Source organism: Triturus cristatus, chromosome 9 (genome assembly GCF_964204655.1).
Source record: "Triturus cristatus chromosome 9, aTriCri1.1, whole genome shotgun sequence".
Classification (NCBI taxonomy): Eukaryota; Metazoa; Chordata; class Amphibia; order Caudata; family Salamandridae; genus Triturus; species Triturus cristatus.
In genome coordinates this window covers 737,114,154-737,135,691 of record NC_140592.1, presented here as the reverse complement: position 1 = coordinate 737,135,691, position 21,538 = coordinate 737,114,154, and the positions used below count along the sequence as shown (strand labels likewise).

At 45.6% G+C, this 21,538-nt stretch overlaps 1 protein-coding gene across 1 annotated transcript in view; it reads left to right on the top strand.

Moving 5' to 3' along the window:
• LOC146798681 (estrogen-related receptor gamma-like) overlaps window positions 1-19,396 on the top strand; it is a 54,594-nt gene extending 35,198 nt beyond the window's left edge. The window contains exons 6-7 of the mRNA XM_085625980.1: window positions 1,487-1,756; window positions 13,544-19,396. Of these exons, the coding sequence (XP_085482106.1) occupies window positions 1,487-1,756; window positions 13,544-13,791 (518 nt within the window). The 3' untranslated portion in view covers window positions 13,792-19,396. The remainder of the gene's footprint in view (window positions 1-1,486; window positions 1,757-13,543) is intronic.
• Window positions 19,397-21,538: the final 2,142 nt, after the last annotated feature.

Sequence of the window (21,538 nt, the reverse complement as noted above, 5' to 3'; positions counted from 1 at the left end):
TTTCCCCTTTCTTCTCTTCTCCGTGCCCCTCCCTGGGTGTTTAACCCTTCTTCCCTCCTTAGTTATATTTTGTCTTACTTTCTTCGGATATGTCCATTCTCTCTCCACCCTGCCCTCTTTAGATGTGTTTGTGCTTTTAAACTTAGTTTTGCACACTTGCCAAAGAAGCAATTGTTAATTAGCGTACTCCAGAACTGTATTGAAGACTGAATGGTAGACTTGGTCACTAAAGCCCTGTCTTCACCATAACCTATCTCTGTCTAAATCTATTTGAAGCCCGCCTTGCCCCATTTTATCATGCACTCTGTGTACTTCTATTAAGTGTAGTTGATGCAGCAGTGTCTACCCTTATGTCCGTCACCCCTCCCAGCATGCTTTGCTTTTACCCCTCCGCCAAGTTTCTTGTCCCTAGTAGCTAGTCTACTGCAACATGAGCATGGGGTTTGTGTATATCAAGCCAGGCTCTCGATTTCCAGCCTTAGTCGGGAGCCAAGTTTAAATGCCTTTGAATACTGATCACTCAAGAGTTTCAGCTACTCTCTCTCATCAGAGAGAGGAGAACTTTTCTCTCTCATCATGTGCACTTTTTGGGTCGAGCCTACCAGACAGCACAAGCTGTCTGATTGTAAAAGATATTGTTGGCTTACCAAGAACAATCAAAGGTTTAGAGCCTGCCCATTGCTTACCATTCGTTGGCTTTCCTGTCACTGCCATTTGGATACTTCTTATTTGATGGCTTTTTGTCAATCTTGTGTTTGTCACTCCCATGGAGCATAGCCTCTTTACTCATCTTTGATTGGCAGGATTCTATGCTTCCTCTGCACACATTCCATGAGTTTTCCAGCTATTCTTCCTCCTGTGCTTTTCTACCCCCTATTCTCTCTGCCCATGTGCCTCTCTCCTCCACCCCAGACATATGTTGCTTTCTCTCACCCTTGTGCTTTTGCCCCCATGCTCCATGGCGCTCCCTTTCGCTCATGTCCTCTCCCTTTCGCTCATTTCCTCTCCCTCTTATTGATTCTCCCTAACTTGCCTGCCATATTTCTTCTCCCTCTGCCCGTGTTGCTTCACCCCTCCCTAGCCCAGTCATCTTTTTTATTTTTTTATCGATAATGAGCTGCTTTTTAATACAGCACTTTTCCTGTACTTTTTTTTAGCATGCCTACAAAATGTTGTGCTTATATGATCATTTTTTATTTAGTTTACAGTCAGTTTAGGCAATTCGTGGATTTTTAACTCTTGTGCTTAAATTTATCCAGTTCTGACCTAATGGCGATTTTTGTCCTATTTTGCAGCACCTATATAGACTTGACTATTTGGGATTCTGTCTTAACCATAACCTACCTACTTTTGTTTAAATCTGTTGGAAGTATGCCTTACTTGCTTGTATCGTGCAGTGTGTGTGTGCTTGTATAAGTATAGTTGAGGTTGCCACCCCCACCCCACACTACCCCTCTCAATCTACTTTATTTTTTTCCCCCTCCAGGTTTTTCGTCTCTCTCCCTCTCGGATCAGATGAGCATTCTGCAGAGTGTGTGGATGGAGATTCTCGTGCTGGGGGTGGCGCACCGGTCACTGCCGTATGAGGACGAGATTGTGTACGCTGAGGACTATGTGATGGACGAGGACTTTTCTCGCACAGCAGGCATGCTGGATCTGAATGGGGCTGTGCTGCAACTCATCCGCAAGTTCAAGAGCATGAAGCTGGAAAAGGAGGAGTTTGTTATGCTCAAGGCACTAGCGCTGGCCAACTCGGGTACGTGCCAACTGTGAGCTTGACCATTTAGCACTGCTGCAGCTTCCTTTCAGACTACTGATTCAACTGGCCTACACCATCCCTGCCCCCATGGTTAATGAATGTCACCCTCTGCTAGATATCACAACCTAAATCCTTTGCCAACCATGCAAACCCCCAGACCCTAAAAGTTATAGTCTTGGCATGATAGTCCAATGTCAGGAGGCTGTCTGTTGGTTTTCCACAACCATGATGGTTGCATGTAATGTTTGACACCAGACTTCCTCCTCTTGCTTGCCTAAAAGGTGTTTGGTACTAGAAGCAATTCGACTTTTGGAGCAGGTAGTAGCATTGATGAGAAAGCGAGTGTCTGCTAGTCTGTAACTGCACTAGGCATTGGCATCCCTGTATTAGATGCCTATTAGTCCAGAGTTTGATATACTCAGGATTCGAAAGTCAGGGGGTTTGTGCATTCTCATTGGCAATGTATGTTGCATGATGAAATGGTGGTCTTGCTGTTTCTCTTTTAATTTTTTTATAAATCAGTGTATTTGCACTTAACAATAAAAACAAAATAATCAAACAGACCACTATTTTATATAATAATCATTAGCAATAATTATTGCAGAAAACATTTGAGCAAAAATACTGAAGCTGTGAACAATACAATTATAGTGTAATTTGCATTTCTGCCAAAAGTGCTTCCTGTAAGAATCTGAAAATGGCTACAGCAATGCCCTGAACTTTTTGTATGTTTCTGTGGGCAAGAGAAATGGAGCTTCCAGTATGGAGCACCAGTCCCTTCGTCGCATCCATTCTGCTATTGGTGGGCTACTCAGGTCATGTCCAGTGCTTTGTTATATGAACATGTTGCCTTCAGCTATGTCTTTTCTGGTAGAGACTGTATCTAACCGCAGGCTTCTCACCATTTGAATAGTCCCAGACAAGGCCTGAAACCGGCATCCTCGCTATTGCTCTCTTAGCTAAGAGAGCTAGATCTTCTTCTTGACATCTAGACAAGTGATCCACCAGAAGATGTTGTGTTGTGGTTAGTATGTCTGGAGGATAGGAAAGGAAGGGTAGGGAGTAACCTTGTTCTGAAACCTGGAGCACCCATTGATTGGAATCATTCCAGGGAGGTAAAAGGTGATCTCGCCTCCAACTGGTAGACCATATGTTGCCAAGGAGAAATTAAAGGAGTTTTGTGGGGGCTGCTGAAGGGGGACTATGGCTTGGGTAGAATGCTGCTACGTGGAACCTGAGCGTTGTCCACCAGCTCTCCGACTCACCATCCCCTAAGGTAATGAGAAGTGAGTTGTTGCTGAGAGCAATACTGTCTTTCCAGATATCCCTTTCCAAAACCTCAAAAAGGATACTGTTGCTGGGGAAGCTGCCTTGTTGGTGGAGGTCAGCCCAAAGAACGGGCAGTGGCCTTACTTTCCTTGAACCTTTCACGGGCTGAACCTGCTTTTGCTCCTAACAGTCTAGAGCTGTCAAAAGGAATGTCTATAGGTGATCAGTGGAGGACCCTGCGGACGGAATCCAGGTGTGACACCTATGCACCACACTAGTTCCAACTGCTCTTCCCAGAGGGCCAGTAGTTCCTAAACCAGACTTTATCAAAAAAAGTGCAGCATCCTGTCCATCCAAAATTAAATGCTGTAGAGTTTGGCGGAACTTGTCAGCGACCACTGGTAGGACATCTGTCACTTTGTCCCATAAGGCGTGTTAGTATCTCTCCAGAAGACATGACTTATTAACCGAACTGAGGGCAAGGCCTCCATTCTGTTGGACTCCTTATTTGGAGAGGTGGTAAGCAAAGCATTGAGGCATTGAGGTTTGTACAGCTCTTGGATGCCTGTACTCAAGACTCTCCAGGGTAAGGTGTTGTAACAAAAAATTCAGATCCCCTGGAGCTGGTTGTGACGTCTTGCCACTTGCCTATTAACTGGAGGGCAAGATCCTGGTTTTACCCAGGTGCCCACACGAATATCCATATGAACCTCCTAGAATGGCAACAAAGGTTCTTGTGACGATTGCCCTGAGTTTAATACCTCCTCCAGGAGTGTTGTTTTGAACTCCTGAGTGGGTTGGATAAGGTCAAGGGTCCCAGCTGCCCTTGTAATAAATGTGCACATGATGAAGTCTGCTGCGTAGCCATTACAGGATTTGGGGATGAAAATCTAGTGTCTCGTGAGATAACCAGACCACTAGCATTCTGTAGATCCTTACAAAAATACTCCCCTTTCACTGGGATGGTACTGTTCATCAAAAATAAACTCCTGCCGAGAATATTGGGGCTCTGATTGGGCAAAGAGTCTAGTTCAAGTTGGAATGTGTGTTTCATAATCTAAGGGAGCAATCGGATCTTCAACTGGCCTTGGTGATTTAAATTTTGGCACTGATGTCTAAGGCAACGGCGTCAGTCATGTCAACAAATGTAACGCTGTTCCCAGTGCCATTAAAGGAGCCATAGGTGTCGTCGGATCCAAACTCAGTGGTTCCAGAGAGAAACTTGGAACGAGGTTGAAGGGACAAAACCGCAGCCGGTGAACCATCTGGAGGCCCTTTTGGATCCATGAAGCTCAAAGCGCTACAGTGGCATCTGGTGTGGCACCAAAGATTTTTTTCCGCATCGAATTTAGGCTGTTGAAGCTGTTCCGGCGGTGCTATCTGTGCGGAAGGACCTCAACTCCGTCGGGATAGAACGACTGTGTGGCCTTGAGGTACCTGGTGCATCATGGGAATCTGAATGGTGCAAGTGGTGAGACAAGCAACCATTATTTGGATTTATTATGTTTTTAATAGCTTCTCTTCAACTTACCTGAGTTTGAGCAGGTCCTCAGGAACGCTCACTCGACTTCGACCGGGATAGCTGTGCCCTGGACTTCTATGGGCAACGGGTCTTTGACTTTCTCAGCTTGGCCATGGCAAGCTTGACCTTGCGGTCATTCATGGACATTTTTTGCGGGGTACAGTCCTTGCAGGGCTTAAAACCTTTTGCTTTTGGTAACGTTTTGTCTCCTTTCTTGCACATTTTTTGAGGGAAAAAGTCCAGAATCTGTTGAATGAGCAGGTGGCATATATAATATATACTGGTTTCGACATTACATCCTCATGGCGATGGAGCGGCACAAGGAAGAACGACGCTGCATGACGCCATCTGTCGGCGTGAGGGAGAATTGCTATGTAAAAGTATCCAGACCCAGACTGACATCTGGGGATATTCAAAAGGTGAGAAATCTGCGGTTAGAAGCCTCTAGGAGAAATCCCCATACTTATCTTACTATTTCATTAGCCCTTTTTGCACTCCTTGGTAGCAGGAATTGCTACACAATTCTTTCCTCCTATTCTCCTGTAGTACCCCCGATTCCCTAACGTCAATCCTCTCAATTGTAAATGACTAATACGTTTTGTGGGATCCTGCTTCGCCAGGGGAGCTGGTCTTTCCACAGTGGGGCCTACTAGGGAATATCCATTCTGTGTACTTGCTTTCCTCGTTCTAAAGGCCCTGGCCTCCAGTGCTCTGGGTCTGTCGCAGGACGATCTCCTTGAGTGAGGCAGTTAACCACCCCAACTATATGCAGCAAAACAACTCCTATTTGCCACAGACCCTGTAGAAGTTGGTCCATCCAGTCTCTTGCATCCTAGACTGCACTCCTTTTCTTTTCCACCTCAACATTTCTGGTATTTCTGTAGAATTATGCAAATGAAATTTGGCAACAGTTGGCACCTATAGAAATGAAAAAGGCGTAATTGCAAAATGGAGTTGTCGGACAGTTTGATCTACTTCATTGTGTGTTTAAGAACATATCTGTGGCCTCATCATGTTTCTGCTTTGAGTGTTGTGTATAGTGTCTTGAGCTGTCCGAACACCGGGTATCCAGTGAGGGTGAATGGCGATAGGGAGGGGGTGCCCCTCACTCTGGAAACCTCAATGAGGTTCAGAGCCTAGTAAAAATGTGTAAAATACTCTTGCATCTAAAGACACCTTGCACGAGTTCAGTGACTTACGATTTACTCATTTTGAATTCACTGTTACCACTAGCTTTTGCTCTTGATTACTGTGAGCACAAAACGTATACAATTGGGTACATACAGACTCCAAATAGTCGTTATTACCAATTTTGCATGTTATGCCTGGTTATTATGCAAAATAGGTGTCAAAAATGCACCCAAAATACAGTGAAAATGTGCAGAAGGAATTTTTTTGCCCTCAATTTATATCGTCAGTTAAAAGACCAATAGAATGGCTAAAGTATTATCCTGTAGAAATCAATGGTATTATCTATTCTTTTTCTGTGGCAACGTAACATAACCAACGAAAGCCTCTATAAACTACAAAGAAAATCTGGAAGGTTTTCAGTAGCCCACCTTCATTTAAATAACTGGGATTTTCTATGTGCAGGGGTCTGTCTACCTGATATAAGGTTGGTGAAACTGTAGACACGATTTCACAACACTCATTTATGTCTGGGGTGGCTAAACTATTTGGAGGATTCTTTGACCTGGCCCTGATTCTTTTTTTTTTATTTATTTATTTTTTTTTAAGCACTAGTTGTTTGACAAAATGGAGGCGGTTTTATTTATTTATTTTTAAACATGGATCTTGAAAAGATTGCTATTTGGGGGCCGCACTACGGACAGGGCTCACTCCAAAGTTTGTGCGGTAGGTGCAGGCTGTGCGTGTACAGGGTCTCTAGTCCCTGCTGCCCGTCTCTCTAGCGGTTCCCTCGACTGTGCACCCACTTTATGTGCACATTGTGTCATACAGTCAGGGCCTCTTGGTGGCCTCTTTGCCTTGTGTAATTTAATATCGTGCATGGGTAAAGGTATAGGATTATATCACTTGCATAGAACCACATCCTCTCAGAATCTCGCCAAGGCACATTTAACACTGGTGCTATCAGTATTACTGAAGGGGCCACACAAGTGTCTTGTGCTACCAGGGCCGGCTTTAGCACTTGTGGCGCCCAGTGCGACAATGTTTTTTGGCACCCCCAAAGACCACCTCAGTCACGGATACCCTGACTACCACCCTTTAACACTCTACATAACCTCTCTCTCAGATGCATTTAATTAATTTTATAGCGTCACTCATAAAAGTGAATGGTGTCAGAGCACTTTAGCTAACACACGCATTAGACAGAGACATTCAACCATAGGTGTGTAAATCAGTTTATAGTAAATGTTACGTAATACAGAGGAGAACAAGGGACATGTCATCCATACAGGTAGGCAGTACAGTTGACGAGTACTTGGTCTGGAGAAGCACAAACTCTGAATTTAAAATCTAACACAAAGGATTGGGGCTCTTTAATAACAAGAACTGATTTGTACCCAAATGAACCCTTTTTGCAACATTACAATGATGAAAATCTAGGCAAAAAATCCATACGCTCTAATCTATACCTTAAAGTCTGCACGCAGTTCTTTGATGACAGTTAAGAGCTCACTGTAAACTGCATCTAACAAAAGGAAGTCTCTGACAAAAGCAGTAACCCGCTGTCCTGTTTACATTACATTCACTTTGTGATCTACATGGTACATGTTCTTGCAGCAGGCATATTAACCCTCTGCGCTACCTTCAAAATTTCCAGGAGTTAAAACTTCCACTAGACAAAACTCCGATCTTGCCAGGAAGAACATTAATCACTGGAGTTTCCTTGACATTTTAATTGTCGACTGAAAAGTGCTGGAGGCCTGGAAGGAGGCAGCAGCTGCTTTTAAGCAAACAGGCGCCCCCTTGTGAAGCAAGCACCCGGTGCGGTGGCACCGGTCGCACCGCCCTAGAGCCGGCCCTGTGTGCTACTTCCATAATAGCAAAGTGCTCTGGGGTGCAGAAAGCTGTCCCACACACTCGTTTAGACCTGTGGGCGCTTTGTATAATACAACCCTAGGTGTTTAGTCTACCCCATGGGGAGAGACGGTTACACCGAAGAGACACCACAGAATATAATGTCATTGAAATTTGAACATTATAAACAACTTCAACTATGCAGATTTCCGAACATGTTTTGAAATGGAGTTAGTTTTGCTTCTTAAGATGTTTATTAGAAGATAATTTTTTATATTTTTGAGGGATATAAAGTGGTCGGGCAGTTAAGGTGGATACATGAGACAGGACTGGCTGTCTTGTAAGTAAAGCGATTTTTGGGAGTTGGCCCTCTCAGTGAGTTGAGGGAAGGCATGATTCCATCACAGTAGTAAGTAACGTATGATCCTGTTGGCTCAGATGAGCTACCGGAGTGTTAATTATTTAGACTCTTCTGGGATTCCCTCTTCAGAATCTTCTGGAATTCTGCCATTAGAATATTTTGAGACTGCATGAGGCGAAAGAGAGATTCGACAGAGCACCTCAAATTATAGACAAGCATTTACAATGCAATGGTCTCGGCATTGTTAAAGTTAGAGCTATTGGCACTGCTCATGACATTATTTTTGTTTATGTTCTTATTTTTAAAACATTTAAAGAAACGCCATTGTTATTTACAATGTCAATAGCTTAATCTATCTCAAATGCGAGACCTATTGCATTTGCACCCACACACAGAGCCACACACACAAAGCCACCCACAAACACAGAGCCACCCACACAGAGCCACCTACACAGAGCTATTCACATAGAGCAACCCACACACAAATAGAGCCACCCACACAGAGCCACCCACACACAGACAGAGCCACCCACGCATAGAGCCACCTACAAAAAAAGCCACCCACACAGAGCAACACACACAGAGGCACACACACACATAGCTGGTATAGCTTGGTGCTACTATGACTGTGCTGGAATCACACCTTAATCTTTGCGGCGAGAACCCGTCCGGTGATGCTGACCTGAAGGAGAGTTAATCGTAATACGGGACTCATCTTGGATACTTGCCTAGCACAGATCTTGCTGGTTAGAGTCCAGCTTCTCAGTGGTCCCAGGATTTGGATTCCTCTCTTTTTCATGTAAGCAAAGATTAGAACCTGCTAGTCAACAATTATGCTTCGCTGACCCATGACGAGCAAGCATAAAATATTTTTAGTGCTGACATTGATTTTTTTCACCACAAGTGGAAATCTGAGTTTTTAAAGCCTCCTTTAACAAATTCAGTCTATCCTGGCGATAGAAATGTCAAGGCTAGATTTTTCTAACAACATTTCTTTGGGTAGCCCTAAATTTCTACTCGACAAGTTACAAAGACTCAAAATAGCATCAGCAGGTCTACGTATGTGTTTGAGGTGGAAAGACCCTGTGTCTTCTGCCCTGTGTAGGATGCACTCGCTGCTGATAAATGTTAGAAAAGACTTTAAGGCGGCAGTCATGATTCAATGGCTTTTCATTGTTAAAGCCTTTTCTTCTAATCTAATTCACTGCTTCCTCATCAGACTGAGGCAGCTGGTGGAAAAAAACTCTAGTTATCCCTAGGTACTGAGAGTATGCCTTTCGGCGGTGGCCACGTCCATATGGAAGTCACTCCCTCATCAAATGAGGGCTCTAAAAGATCATTTGTCGTTTAGACTTGGATTAAAAACTTTACTTTTTTCAGCATATGATGGCTGTTTGCATCTATACCATTTAGTTGAAATTGTGTTTCTCATGCCAAGAGGCCACAGTGGTGGCAACCACAGCTCTATAGTAGACCTTTTCTCTAACAGTCTTCAAGGCAAAATAAGCTTTAATCAATTTTCACCTGACTTTCTTTATGGGAAAATAACTCGAGACCTACCATAACTGATTCGAACATGCATGTTATGTTGATAATCCACCTTAGTGTTAAAAAGGAGTACCCCAATCATAGCCTTGTGTTTCGAACCAATTAATACACCCTGCATTGGTGGGTATGTTAATATGACATTATACGGTCACTAATACATCCTCTAAATGTTGATAGGCGGCGCTTGATTCACGGCTCATGCCACTGTTAGTAACTGCTCGAATCTAGAACTGCTTCTACCGTGGGATAAAGTATCTTGATGTTGGGCGGAGTACACAGGGCTACTGTACTTCTTTGAAAGAGATGTGACGTGTATAACTAGCAAGGCAGCTTGGAGATGATTTTATGGGGAGCAGAGTAGTGTCAATATCTTGCAGAGTCACATTCCTCTGTATATGTGCCTTGAAAGTCTGCTTCAATGACAGCTGAAAACATTGCAGCACAATACACCTTTATCATTGCAAAGTAGGCCTCTCAGTGTTCTTGGACCCTGGAATCACCAGTCAAAGGCTGATACTTGGGGCAGTTGAGTTTCCATGGCCCACAGCCTTTCCTCTTAAAAGGAGCCACTCCTGGTAGGAGTGTAGTGTTGATCCTGCATGTCCCCTCAGTTAGAAGCATAAAGCCTGCCCTTGAGTACTGGTTCAGGAAAGGCAAGAGGAAATGCCTTGCGGGCACTCAGCAGTTGGAATGAGATGTTGAGACTTTTCTAAAGATGATGGTGAAGTGTCTATTGCAGTGTTATTTGAGAGCATTGTTGTTTAGCGCAATACAATTGTCTAATTGAAAGATTAATTTAAAAAAAACAAAAAAAACATAGTATGGACTTTAAATGGCATCTATAAGAGGATATGAGTAATGTTTAAGGACTTTCTGGCCTTGTTTAATTGTATTTAAGGAAACAATGGAAACGATAATAGCTGAAAAGCAATCTCTCAATAAGTGAGTCATTGTTAGTAGTGAATGAAGACCACGCCTGCGTGGACTGCTGGATCTGGAACATGGGAAGGGTTGCTGGTAGCTGTCACTTTTTTCTCCTAATGGCTGAGAAGTTATGGAGACTGTCTAAAATGTGGGGGCATATAACTGCATTCCTCGAGTCTACACGTTATCTGACTGCATTTGACACAATATTACATACATACTTAGCACAGCAGAGAAAGGGTCCAGAATAGGTAATTTTCAGTCGGGGTCAGTTCAGTCCTGGAGTGCACATAATACCCATGACTCACTTCACAAAACTTGGAGCTGTGAGTGCCGACGCTTTCCTTTCAGTTGGGCCCCCATGAGCACAGCATGTGTACACAATCTGAAGTCAGACCTCCCAGTGAAGCATGTCAGCTGGAGGACAGGGGGATGCAAGGGGGGCTTCTCCCTCCGTCACTGGGTACCGTTGCTCATCTAAATTTTACGTCCACCTCTGTGTCGCTCTCTTGAAGGGAGGATCTGCTCTATGGGACAGGGCAGCCTTGCCATGCAGGAACACGTGGGATACAAGTTTTGGAAATATCATGGCCGTAGGATCCTCTAAGATGGCTGCGAGTCCCGGGACACCCTCTTGGATGGGGTGTGTACCTTCCATTTTTAGAAGCTTTTACATCAAGGCAATGACAACTTCACCGAGGAGGACAAAGCTTAAGGGTGAGAGAGCCCCCTGGGCTGAAGCGCTGGGGCTTCTACAAGGTCAAAGATTAATTCATCGCACATACAAACTGATGGGAACAGCGTGCCATGTTCAAGAGGGAAGAACCAAAGGGGCAAATGGAAACAATCCTAACAGAAAAGCTGACCCCCACTGAACACCCGTCTGCTGAACCCTGGCATGTAGCCTGTCACCCAGCACCTTCCTGGGGTGCGTGTGGGTGATGGTGAGGAGCACAATAAAGTGATGGCTCCCGGTTCGCTGACCGCGGTGACGCCCCCTACATGTCCCTCCCCGCCCTTTCACCAGAGAGAGTGACGGGGGAAGCTTTTGTAGCAAGTGACTCTAATTCTCTGCCTCGACACACGCCCGAGCTTCTGGAAATCCGGCATTAATATGAGTGGCGCCCCCGAGCCATCTGTGCCACCGGAGTCCTCTCCTCACCCACCCTCTGACCCGGAAGCGGTTATGGTGAGCTGCAGGAATGGGCTTCTGGTGACCTCACACACCTCTTAGTTTCCACCTTGGTAGTAGAGGAGTCTGGAGAAGGGGTGATCCTCCCGGGACGTGAGTGGCAATGATATTACATGGGGAGCGGGAGCCGTGACGTCACAGTGACGCGCCCTCGACTATTCCTCCTGTCTGCAGAGTGGAAGCTTTTAAGGCAAGCACGGATCGATAGCTGATGGGAAATCAGCCCGGATCCCCCAAGGTCCCCTGATCAGGGCACGAGCGGCGATGGCCACAAATTGCAGGGGGTGGAGCCTAGGCGGGAGTCGGTGATGGAGTGTAGAGGTATGGAGGTGGCTGTAGCGAGGCTGCACTCCCTCCCCACTCACCGTGCACCTCCCTGTGAGTGACCTTGCCCTTTTAGCCTCCGTGCAGTCATCTGAACCACGAACATCTGTACTCTACCTGCTCAATCACCGGCCCCACTAACCTCACTGCTCAGGTATCTGCATCCCTTCCGTGCAGTCCTCTGCACACCTCCCTGCACAGCCCCCCACATTCCACCACACTCACTTATAAACCCAGCCGACACCTCTGTCTATCCCCAACCTCTGTGGAGTCACCCGTATTCCTTCATCTCTCAGTTTTATCACCCGTTTCGACCCCTGATCTCATTGCACAGCCGGATAGCCCGATGAATAAAGTCATGGTGCTGGAGTATTGTAGGGGTAGACGCGCCTGTGAGACAGAGGTGTCTAATTTATTTATTTGAGAAGTTGTGAATTCACGCAAACAGGGCCCCTGTGGACACCAGAGGATTTCACAACATTTACAGGCCACTCCAACAGGGATACTTTAAATAACAATGGATGGTGAAGTCACACATAACCGATAGGGTTGATAGGGTTTACCGGAGATTCAACCCAAACACAGATTTCAGAGTTTATCTTTGTGCCACGTCTGTTAGGAGCACTCTCCAACATATAAAAGAAGGGTTCAGAGTCAGCAAATATTCATTCAGTTACATTGGAAGGGAAATGCAGACTTTCTGGCGAGACCTATTGGCTTTGCCAACGCTTGTTAATGCGGATTTCAAATTTAAGAGGTGTCCTTTAACCTTGGCGGGCCCCTGCTAGTCCAATTCTGGGACCCTCACACAGCTCTGCCATTGCACCCCACTTCTGATCCACTGCACCCCTTTCTGTTTCAATAGTGACATTCTGGCCTATAGTCTGCCCGAGCGGTGTAAACCTTGGCCTGCAACTCCCCTGCTATTTGTGTGTTGGGCCTACAAACAGCTCCGTCAGTGTACCTCAGCTTTGACCAACAACATCCCTCCTTATCCAGCCACGCAGACGGTTGGTCTCGTCCTCCAGCCCTAACCTCCTGCAGTCCGTCGCTCCTTCCAACGGAATGACCCACATTGCCTCACAGATGCGCATCCGGCAACTCTGCCGCCCTCCCGTGACCCTCGCCACTCCGCTCTGGGGGATTTGATTTACTTTGCAGCAGAAGATTGAAAGAAATGTGTCAGCAGTGGCTCTACGGGCTCCGCTAATCCCGACACCACCGCCTTTCTCCGAGGTCAGCCAGAAATGCCTCGGGGAAAGGCAGCGGCGGTTTCAAATTCGGGGCGTGTTTTTCTTTTCTCTCCTCTTGCCATTGGCTGGAGGAGATAATGAGAAAAGTAGCAAAAAACACGCCCCGAATCCGGAAAGGACGGGGCCTGTTCGGAGAGACAAACCTCTTCTCCAAAGGCTGGCCAGCATTCAAGAGGCCAGCCAATGGAGAAGAGGAGAGAAGAGGGGCGGGTTCAAGCCCCTCTTCTCCAAAACATTAAATCTCGGACCGAGACTGCACAAGCGCAGCCTTCGAGCCGAGACCTAAAAAAACAATGCTCTTGTTGTACGCAAGTGAACTTTTCTTTCCAGTTCTAGGTGTGAGACGCGGGCCTGCGTCAGTCGCTCCTGTCGCGCAAGTTTCTTGATCCTGTCTTCTGCTTCTTTTCAGACTCCGTGCACATCGAGGACGTCGAGGCCGTGCAGAAGCTGCGTGACGTGCTGCACGAGGCCCTCCTGGACTACGAGAGCGGCAAGCACCCCGAGGAGCCGCGGCGCGCGGGCAAGCTGCTGCTCACCCTGCCGCTGCTGCGCCAGACTGCCAGTAAGGTGCTGCACCACTTCTACAGCATCAAGCTGGAAGGCAAGGTGCCCATGCACAAGCTCTTCCTCGAGATGCTGGAAGCCATGATGGACTGAGAGGAACGAGAGAGAGAGTCCTGGACACGAGGCTGGCTGAGCGAGGTGCCCGTGGTAGAGAAACTGTAGGCTCTGCTGCCATTTCTGTTCCTGCGCCAACCCCCAGTTTAGACCCTGCTTCGTCCCGCCTGGACTGCCAGCCCTGTTTGCCAAATGCTGGCAAGGAACATGGATGGCGTCGGGCTGCTCCAAGGCCTGTGCTGTACACCATGAAAGGACACAAGGAGCGCAGAGATCTATGTTTGAGAGGTGGGTGTGCGGGGGGGGGGGGGGGGTGACACTGCAGCTGCGCCACGCTCTCTGATAAGACTGAGCACCACCCTGGTTAAGTGGTAGGTGGGCAAGGGCTTCTGGTCCTCTGCAGGTAGCAGGATGGCGAGCTTCGAGTAGTGTACAATTGTGCAATTTGGGTACTGTCTTACTAGGAGACATTTGAGGGGGCGACCTCTATTTTTTTATCCTGTGGTTGTGTTTGGAGAATTATAAGGGGGAGGCCTGGTAACTGTGAAGGTCGCGGATGCCAGTCTGTGCGCGCACATGGGTGCGTGTGTCACATGCATTGGTGGGTTTCTAGCGCAGGGAGAGGGTCACATGCACATTTGGGATGAACTCAATAAGAAGCATTAATGCTGCTTTTAGATCTGCCACCCAGGGTTAGAATCCACTGGCTCAGTGCTGTGCCCTGGCCGTCCCCAAGCGGTAGCGCATGGCGCACCGAGGTTTGGTGCTGACCCTTGGCCTACCTCCCGGGCCATGACCCTGCTGCATCCGAACCAGCCTCACTAGGATGCAAGCCTGTGTCATACACTGACTGTACCCTCACTGATGCTGTTGGAGCAGTGATCAGCCTCTTATCACCGAGTCACTGCTGCACGCGTGCCAGTGCTCTGCAGTGCCCCGTTAGTACCATGGCCTCCTAACTTGGTACTTCTGGCTCCACCTATCGGTTGCACTGCCTGGACTTGAGTCCACATTATAGCTGACCAGTAGATGGCACTGTTGTATCACTTTCTTCAGAACTTCGTACTTTGTCAAATAGTTGCAGGGCATTCTGTGTTCGTATTGCTCCCATTTCTGCATTCCACCTCCCTGCAGGACCTTGGCCAACCCCAAACCGAGGTTGGTCTCTATCTTTTGCACCAGTGTTTCCTCCTGTCAAAGTCGTGCAGCCATTATCCACTCTGTCTCATCGCTGCACACTTATGTCTGCTCCATCCCAGCCCTCAGTAAATGCAATACAGTGGATGCCACAGGTGTCGCCCAGCACATTTATCGGTCTTCTGGCTGCAGGTCTGCTGCCATTGACCTGCTATGGCCGCCAGGCGTGTCTGAGGCACGTAAGATAACCAGTTGGCCAGTGTAAGCATTGCAGAGATCTGGGTGTAACTTGGTGATGTGTGAATTCCCACTTGGGACCCTATGATATGCATGCCTGTTATCAAATTTGTAATCCACAGTTCAATTACAGACCTCTGGGCGCTGTCAAAGAGCGTCCTTCAACCCCACAGGGCACACAAGTAGATCCAAATGTTGCTCTCTCCAAAACTGAAGAAAGTCCTCCAATGCACTACTTTTTGGGTGCAATCCTACACCATTTTTTCATGTTTTTCAATTCTTATTTATTTTTTTGCTCCTCCACTTCTAAGTAATCCAAGAACTCCTTAGATATAATTCATTTATTATGGATAATGTCTAAGATAATCTTTTCTCTCCAAGTTTTTTTTCCCTATTGAAATAGAATTTGAGATCAAGTCTTTCTGAATGCTCCTTGCTTCTGGCCCTTTATGAGGAGAGCCTGGATTGTGTGGATCAGTTGGATGTCGTAGTCAGCATTTGTGTTGCTTCACTCAAAGATTGTGGCGTTTTACTGACGTGCCAACACAGACGATGATTTGATGTCATAAATTCGTACATCTATCTAAGGAGTTTTGGGATTACTTAGATGTGTTGAATAAGGGTTGAAAAACACGGCTACTGGTGGAGGCTTTCAGCCAAAAAGGAGTCAGTCGGAGGATTTTCTTCTATTCCAGTAGAACAATAAATGTAACTTGACGATTACAGATTAATAGTCCGGTGGGCCCGCTTATCGCTCATTCTGCCAGTGTCATTATGAGAACCAATGAAGGGTGATTAATACCTTTTGCCAGCGCTTAGAAACAAAACAATTTGTGTACGCTTGCTATCTCAGCGTACTTATTAGTGTTTAACCTAGTTGTTCCCTTAGCTTACCCTTCGACATTAGCTGTCCTTTTTGGACCACTTTCTGTCTGCGTAAGACAAGTAAGTGCAGTTTAAATAGTCTTTGCCAGCCTTGTTGATTTTAGCTGGTTTCACAGTTATGGAGACTTCATGAGTGATAATCTCTATGGCTGGTGAAAACCGGCCCATCATTGGGTATTCCTTATATACCTCCATTTTGCACTAAAAACATCCCATAGCTCCTCCTTCTCAGAGAGGGGGTTGTAGCCCGTATCATGACTAGGCATAATGATACAAGGAGGTTCCCTAATGATGAAGCATGACGCCTCTGGTGGGTGAGGGAAACCGTCCTATAAAAGGATGCCTTCTAGTTAGGTGTATTATCTCCAACTAGGCTCACACTACACAGACCCAAGGGTCAGTTTTGTGTTTTGGAAAAGAGGCCCTGCCACATAGACAAGGGAGTAGCAGTATATACCTTCCTGTCCCAGTCTTTTTAGCACTGAGCTTAAAACCACTATATGCTATAAAAGGGCAGTGGACAGGTATGCTATCTAATTCATTTTGAACTGTAGAACTGTCTCATCTTTGGCAGAAGAACTGGTTGCTTCTGCTACCGAGTCATAATCTAGCATAGCCACATTCTAGCAGAGCCATATTCTAACTTAAGGTACTCTAAAAGCTAGTCAGAAATAAAACAAACTATGCCCGGTTGCCTTCCCAAGATAACACCGGCTGACAGTGAGGGGATGGCACACGAAGAACTAATTTAGAAAGGAAGTGAAACCTCATGCCACCGGGTTAGACCCTCTCATGTTGAAGCACCAAGCAAAATAATTCACCCTGAGCCCAGCCCATTGTTGCAGTTCCTGAGATGTCCTACATTTTGAATCGAGGAGCTGATCCCCTTCCATGGCAGTCCCTGCCTGATGCATATGCACCACCACCCATTTAGGCAGAAGACTCTCCGATTTAGCTTTTTTCCTCCTAAAACATCCTCTGTCCAATGCAAGTTAATACTAGAATTAATTTATCGTAATTGACTCCCCCACCCGCCCCCCTCCCCCATCTTTCTTTTACTTATTCTCAAATGGTGGAATGTATACAGAGGCAGGAGCAATATATTTTACTAGGATTAACCGTTATCCCGAGGGCCCAAAGAACTGGCTGTACATGCCAACATTTGGGAATAGGCACAATCTTTGGCAGAGCCAGGATCTGCATTTACTGTGCTAACATGAGCAGTGTTGGCACATTGTAGCGAAACACAGCAGGAGCTGATGATGAGGGCTGTAGTTGGAAAGTAGTATTTCATGCAGTTCAATGGAAGCACTGGTTTGGAGGTGGCAGGATGTACTTAGCCAATAGCATTAGTTGAGAGATGAATACTCCACAGGGCTGAGCCAAGACATGATTGACCATGTCTCATGTCAGTGGCTGAAGGATGCTTTGTAGACAAAAGGCAATGGTTGAAATTGGAAGATGTAAAGGTCACTGGGTGTGTAGTGTTAGAAGCAGGTATGTTTGGCAGCTGCCTTGTCAAATCCCAGACCTAAAAATCAGAGGAAATTAATGTTCCCATTATCTTCCATTGCGGTTAGGGCTTTGATAATTGGGTAAAAAAAAAATCAAGCCTTTAGAGATTAAAAAATAGGGAGTTTTGGCATGTAGGCCAACATGTATGTAACAGTGTTGGCATGTGAGGCACCTTCCCCTTGCGGTTTATTATCTATGCTACCCCGTTGCGATCTCTTGCCAGTAGGAATACTATCCAAGATATCTTGTATGTGAGTGACATGTGTGTGATGTTTCATTATGGGCATTATTTTTGGGAGTTCTCCGTCAGCCACTGGCCAGACCTGGATCTTGATTCTGTGACTTTCCTTACCATGTCATAAGTTCTTGAGCAATATGTACATTTTTGTTTTTTTCCCCACTGGGTCAAGTTCATACCTAGATCTTTCAAAATGTGTGGTTATTGCTATCTGTGTAATGTATTTGTGTTCAGAAAATTCAGTTGTAAATGTTCCCAAACTCTAAATCTGAATCTTTCACAAATTTGGGGATTGGGCAGGTGAAATATACCAATACTGGCTGCAGTGGCATCCATTTGCAAGAAGCGCGTAATGGTCAATCATTCTGAATGTGTGTGCCAGAAGAATGCTATGGCACAATAAAGCTCTCTGCTCCTCCATATGGTTAATTTGTGTATTGCAGACGACTGCCATGGAGCGTTCGCGGCCTGCGCTAATCACTTGGTGCGTAAGCAGCATATTGTGGTGCATTTACGCCATCCTGTGATCTCCCTGCATATTGCTTGTGGCAGTCACTGTAATTTAGACAATTAGTGGTCACCGAATGTGCATAAGGACTAGACTGTCGTCAGATATGGGAAGGCATTGTAAGAGCATACCTCCATGGTACAGGCAATCGGGAAGGTAACGGGGAGTGATTTAAGTCCTTCCCAATTCTTGTTGAGAAGTAGGATTACTTCCTCACTCCAGGTCTTCATGGACACTGTCTCCCGTCTTGAACTTTTTAACTGCATCTATTTTCTATCAGCTCTATCAGCCTAAGTGAGCTAATGGAAGCAAAAGAGAACTACAACTCCCAGATCGCGTTATGTTATAACACAAAAGTAAAGGATTGGAATCCGTCTGATGACTTCGAAAGAGGTGAACACCCTTCCAGGATGCTTAGTTCCTCAGGGCATCTCTATGGATGTTTCGGCCAATCCACAAACAGTCAAGGGAAGGGTTTGTGCTATGAAGTTAGGGTGTTTTCATTTCATTAGTTGAGTTTGTAGCATTCGGGTGTAGGTGCACCTGCTTGAATCAAACGGGTCCCCGGAAATTGCCCGGCTTTCGTCTTTCACTTTGATGAATGCATTTTACTCTTCTGGTTTGTGATTACTGCGTAATCTATCTTCTAATGCCCCTGCTTTTGGATATGTTGAAGTGTGGAATGGCTCTGATATGCCTATCAACTTGCAGTCCCAAAGTTGTTCTTGTATAAGTTGATGTATCTGGCTACCCAGGGTGTTTACTCCTACTGCGTCTAACAAGCTCTCTTGGGATTCTTTAATGCCAAAACCACCCTGTGTTGTGTGAGCCTCGCTCAATGACATTGCAGTATGCCAGTCGAGACAAACTTAAAATAGAAGCTGATAAAGGCGTACAGAAAGCGCATATAAAATGATTTCTCAAATTTTAAAAAAAGTTTACAGGTTGATAAATTAATGTACCTTTACTTTCACTATTCCTCAGTTTCTAACTTTTGGTAACTGCTGACACCTTGTGGCAACCCACAAAACCTCTTTGTAAACTGTTTGTAGTGGCTACTACACACGTTCATCCGTTTTTAGTCGGCATGCTGCTGCTTCCTAACCTGATCAAAAAAAAAAAAATGCAGACTGTACTAAGCATGCCGCCATCCCCACTCAGTGATGTATTGCTTTTTAAGCATTTCAATGGCTAGCAGGTGTACTGCTCATCCCCCCCCCCCCCCCCCCCCGCACATCTCATGTCCCAGTTTTTTCTGGCTCGGTACTGCATAACCTGTTTAGAGCTCGCTAACTCGTACTTCATTTTATACTCTGAACTCTCCACCTTGGATGGTTTTGACATCACATCTGACCCTATACCGGGACTCTACCTTTTTGTTCAGTGTACGTCTTCAATCTCACCTCAGTTGGAAGCGTTTTGTTTGCAAAATGTGTCTCCCTGTGCAGTCCCGGACAAGTAGTGGCCTCTTTTACTCCTGTGGACGGACTGCGGCACACAAACCAATGGGTCAGCCTACAGGTGGACAGAAACCTTTGGCAAAGGTTAGTATAGTAACTGGAATTAGTAGCGCTGTGTACCCCATGTTTCGAAAACGCTGCAAAAACAAGACGGCCCGAAACATCCAATGAGACACCCAGAGGATCTTAGCATACTGCAAAAGTGGCACCTCTCTCCAAGTAATTATTGACTTTTCCCCACAGGAGTAGGAAACGGATGTAATCACATATAAGCCAAAATAATAGTACACTTCAGTGATTTCTGCAAGAAGGTTTTTCAATACAACATTCATAGTTGGCAGTCCTGTTGATTGACTACTGCCTGCAAAATAACTAGGGAACCCAACCTAAAACTTTGAAAGCCTTTTACATCTGCTCTGTATACTTCAGTGATCAGAAGCCGGTACACTGCCACCAGAGCAAGCAGGTCTTTAGCTGAGCTGTAATTTATCTACGCCCTGTGAGGCTGAGGTAGGAAGCACAGCTTCACTGTTTATAGTGCATTATATGGAATTGCTTTGCAAAGTTTTTTGCTCCAACACTGAGCATGCTATCCTCTTTCTATTCACAGTGAGTGTGATGGGGCCAGTTTGTGTCCTTGAAATTGGCTGCAGATATTAAGTTTTCGCCAACAATTTGAAATGTTGTCTCGTGAGGTTCCGAAACACTATAGAGGTGTTTTTTCAGCCCAACTAGTCTTTGCTAGTCTGCTGAAGGCAGTGCTTAATTTGAGCCAGTGGTTTCCTGTGCTCTGCACCAGCACTTAATTGTCAACACCAGCACCTAGGACAGTCTGCCACATGGTGGCGCTGTTTGTGTAATTTAGAGCTGAGCAGAACAACAATTGTTTCTTAACTCCATATACATTAAAAACAACTAATACCTGCCACCTAAGCCATTCCTATAGATTTGGGGACCTGAAATAGTCTGAAATGTCACACTTGTAGGAGTGTGTTGATTAGTAGTGTGTTGGTGCTCTCATTAGCAGTACTGACAGGGGTAATGGGTGGTGCACACTGCAGTGTCCTCTTGACGAGGGCCCTGTCACTTATTTGTTTTTAAATTAAGCACTGGCTAAAGGAATGATTCACAAGTGCGGCATAGACGACCATTTCCTTGCCAACATTAGGTTGTACGCGTAAAATTTTATTTTAGGAATACATAAGTTATACTTTATCTATGGTGGTCTTTCAAATCATTTCCTCAGGTTTTGTCCTGCTGCAAATACGTTTCTGTAGTATGGGCTGAAGAGAAATCGGTTTGCTCCATTTCCTGTTAAGCAAAGAGGAAAAGAGTAGAAAGTGGATTTACCATATTGTTTGCGCCAGTGTAAACTGAGAAATATGGGTCCTGGTCTCTCAGCACTCACACCACACTCACCTGTTATTCTTGGATTAGTTTTCATCTACTGACTATCTGAACATCCAGTAAGGGAGATGGGTACATACTTATGGGCACGTACTGGTGTGCTCACATAGGAATGCAAGTATAGTGTACGAGCTGCACCATTTTTTCATTATTTTTTATTCTCTTATGGAGCACTTTACTTTTCCATTATAAGCTGGTTTTCAAGGAAGCCTAAAGTACTTGTCGCTGTAAGTAGCTCTGGTGCCATGGTGTTCAGAGCTTCAGGCAAAATATTTTGACGTTTGAGCACTCCCTTTCTCCTAGCAACAAAGCGAAATGTTGAATTCTGACACCCCTTTTGTATTACCCTAGGCAGCTGCCTACAATGGTCAGTCATATTGTAGCAGTGGCCCATACCGA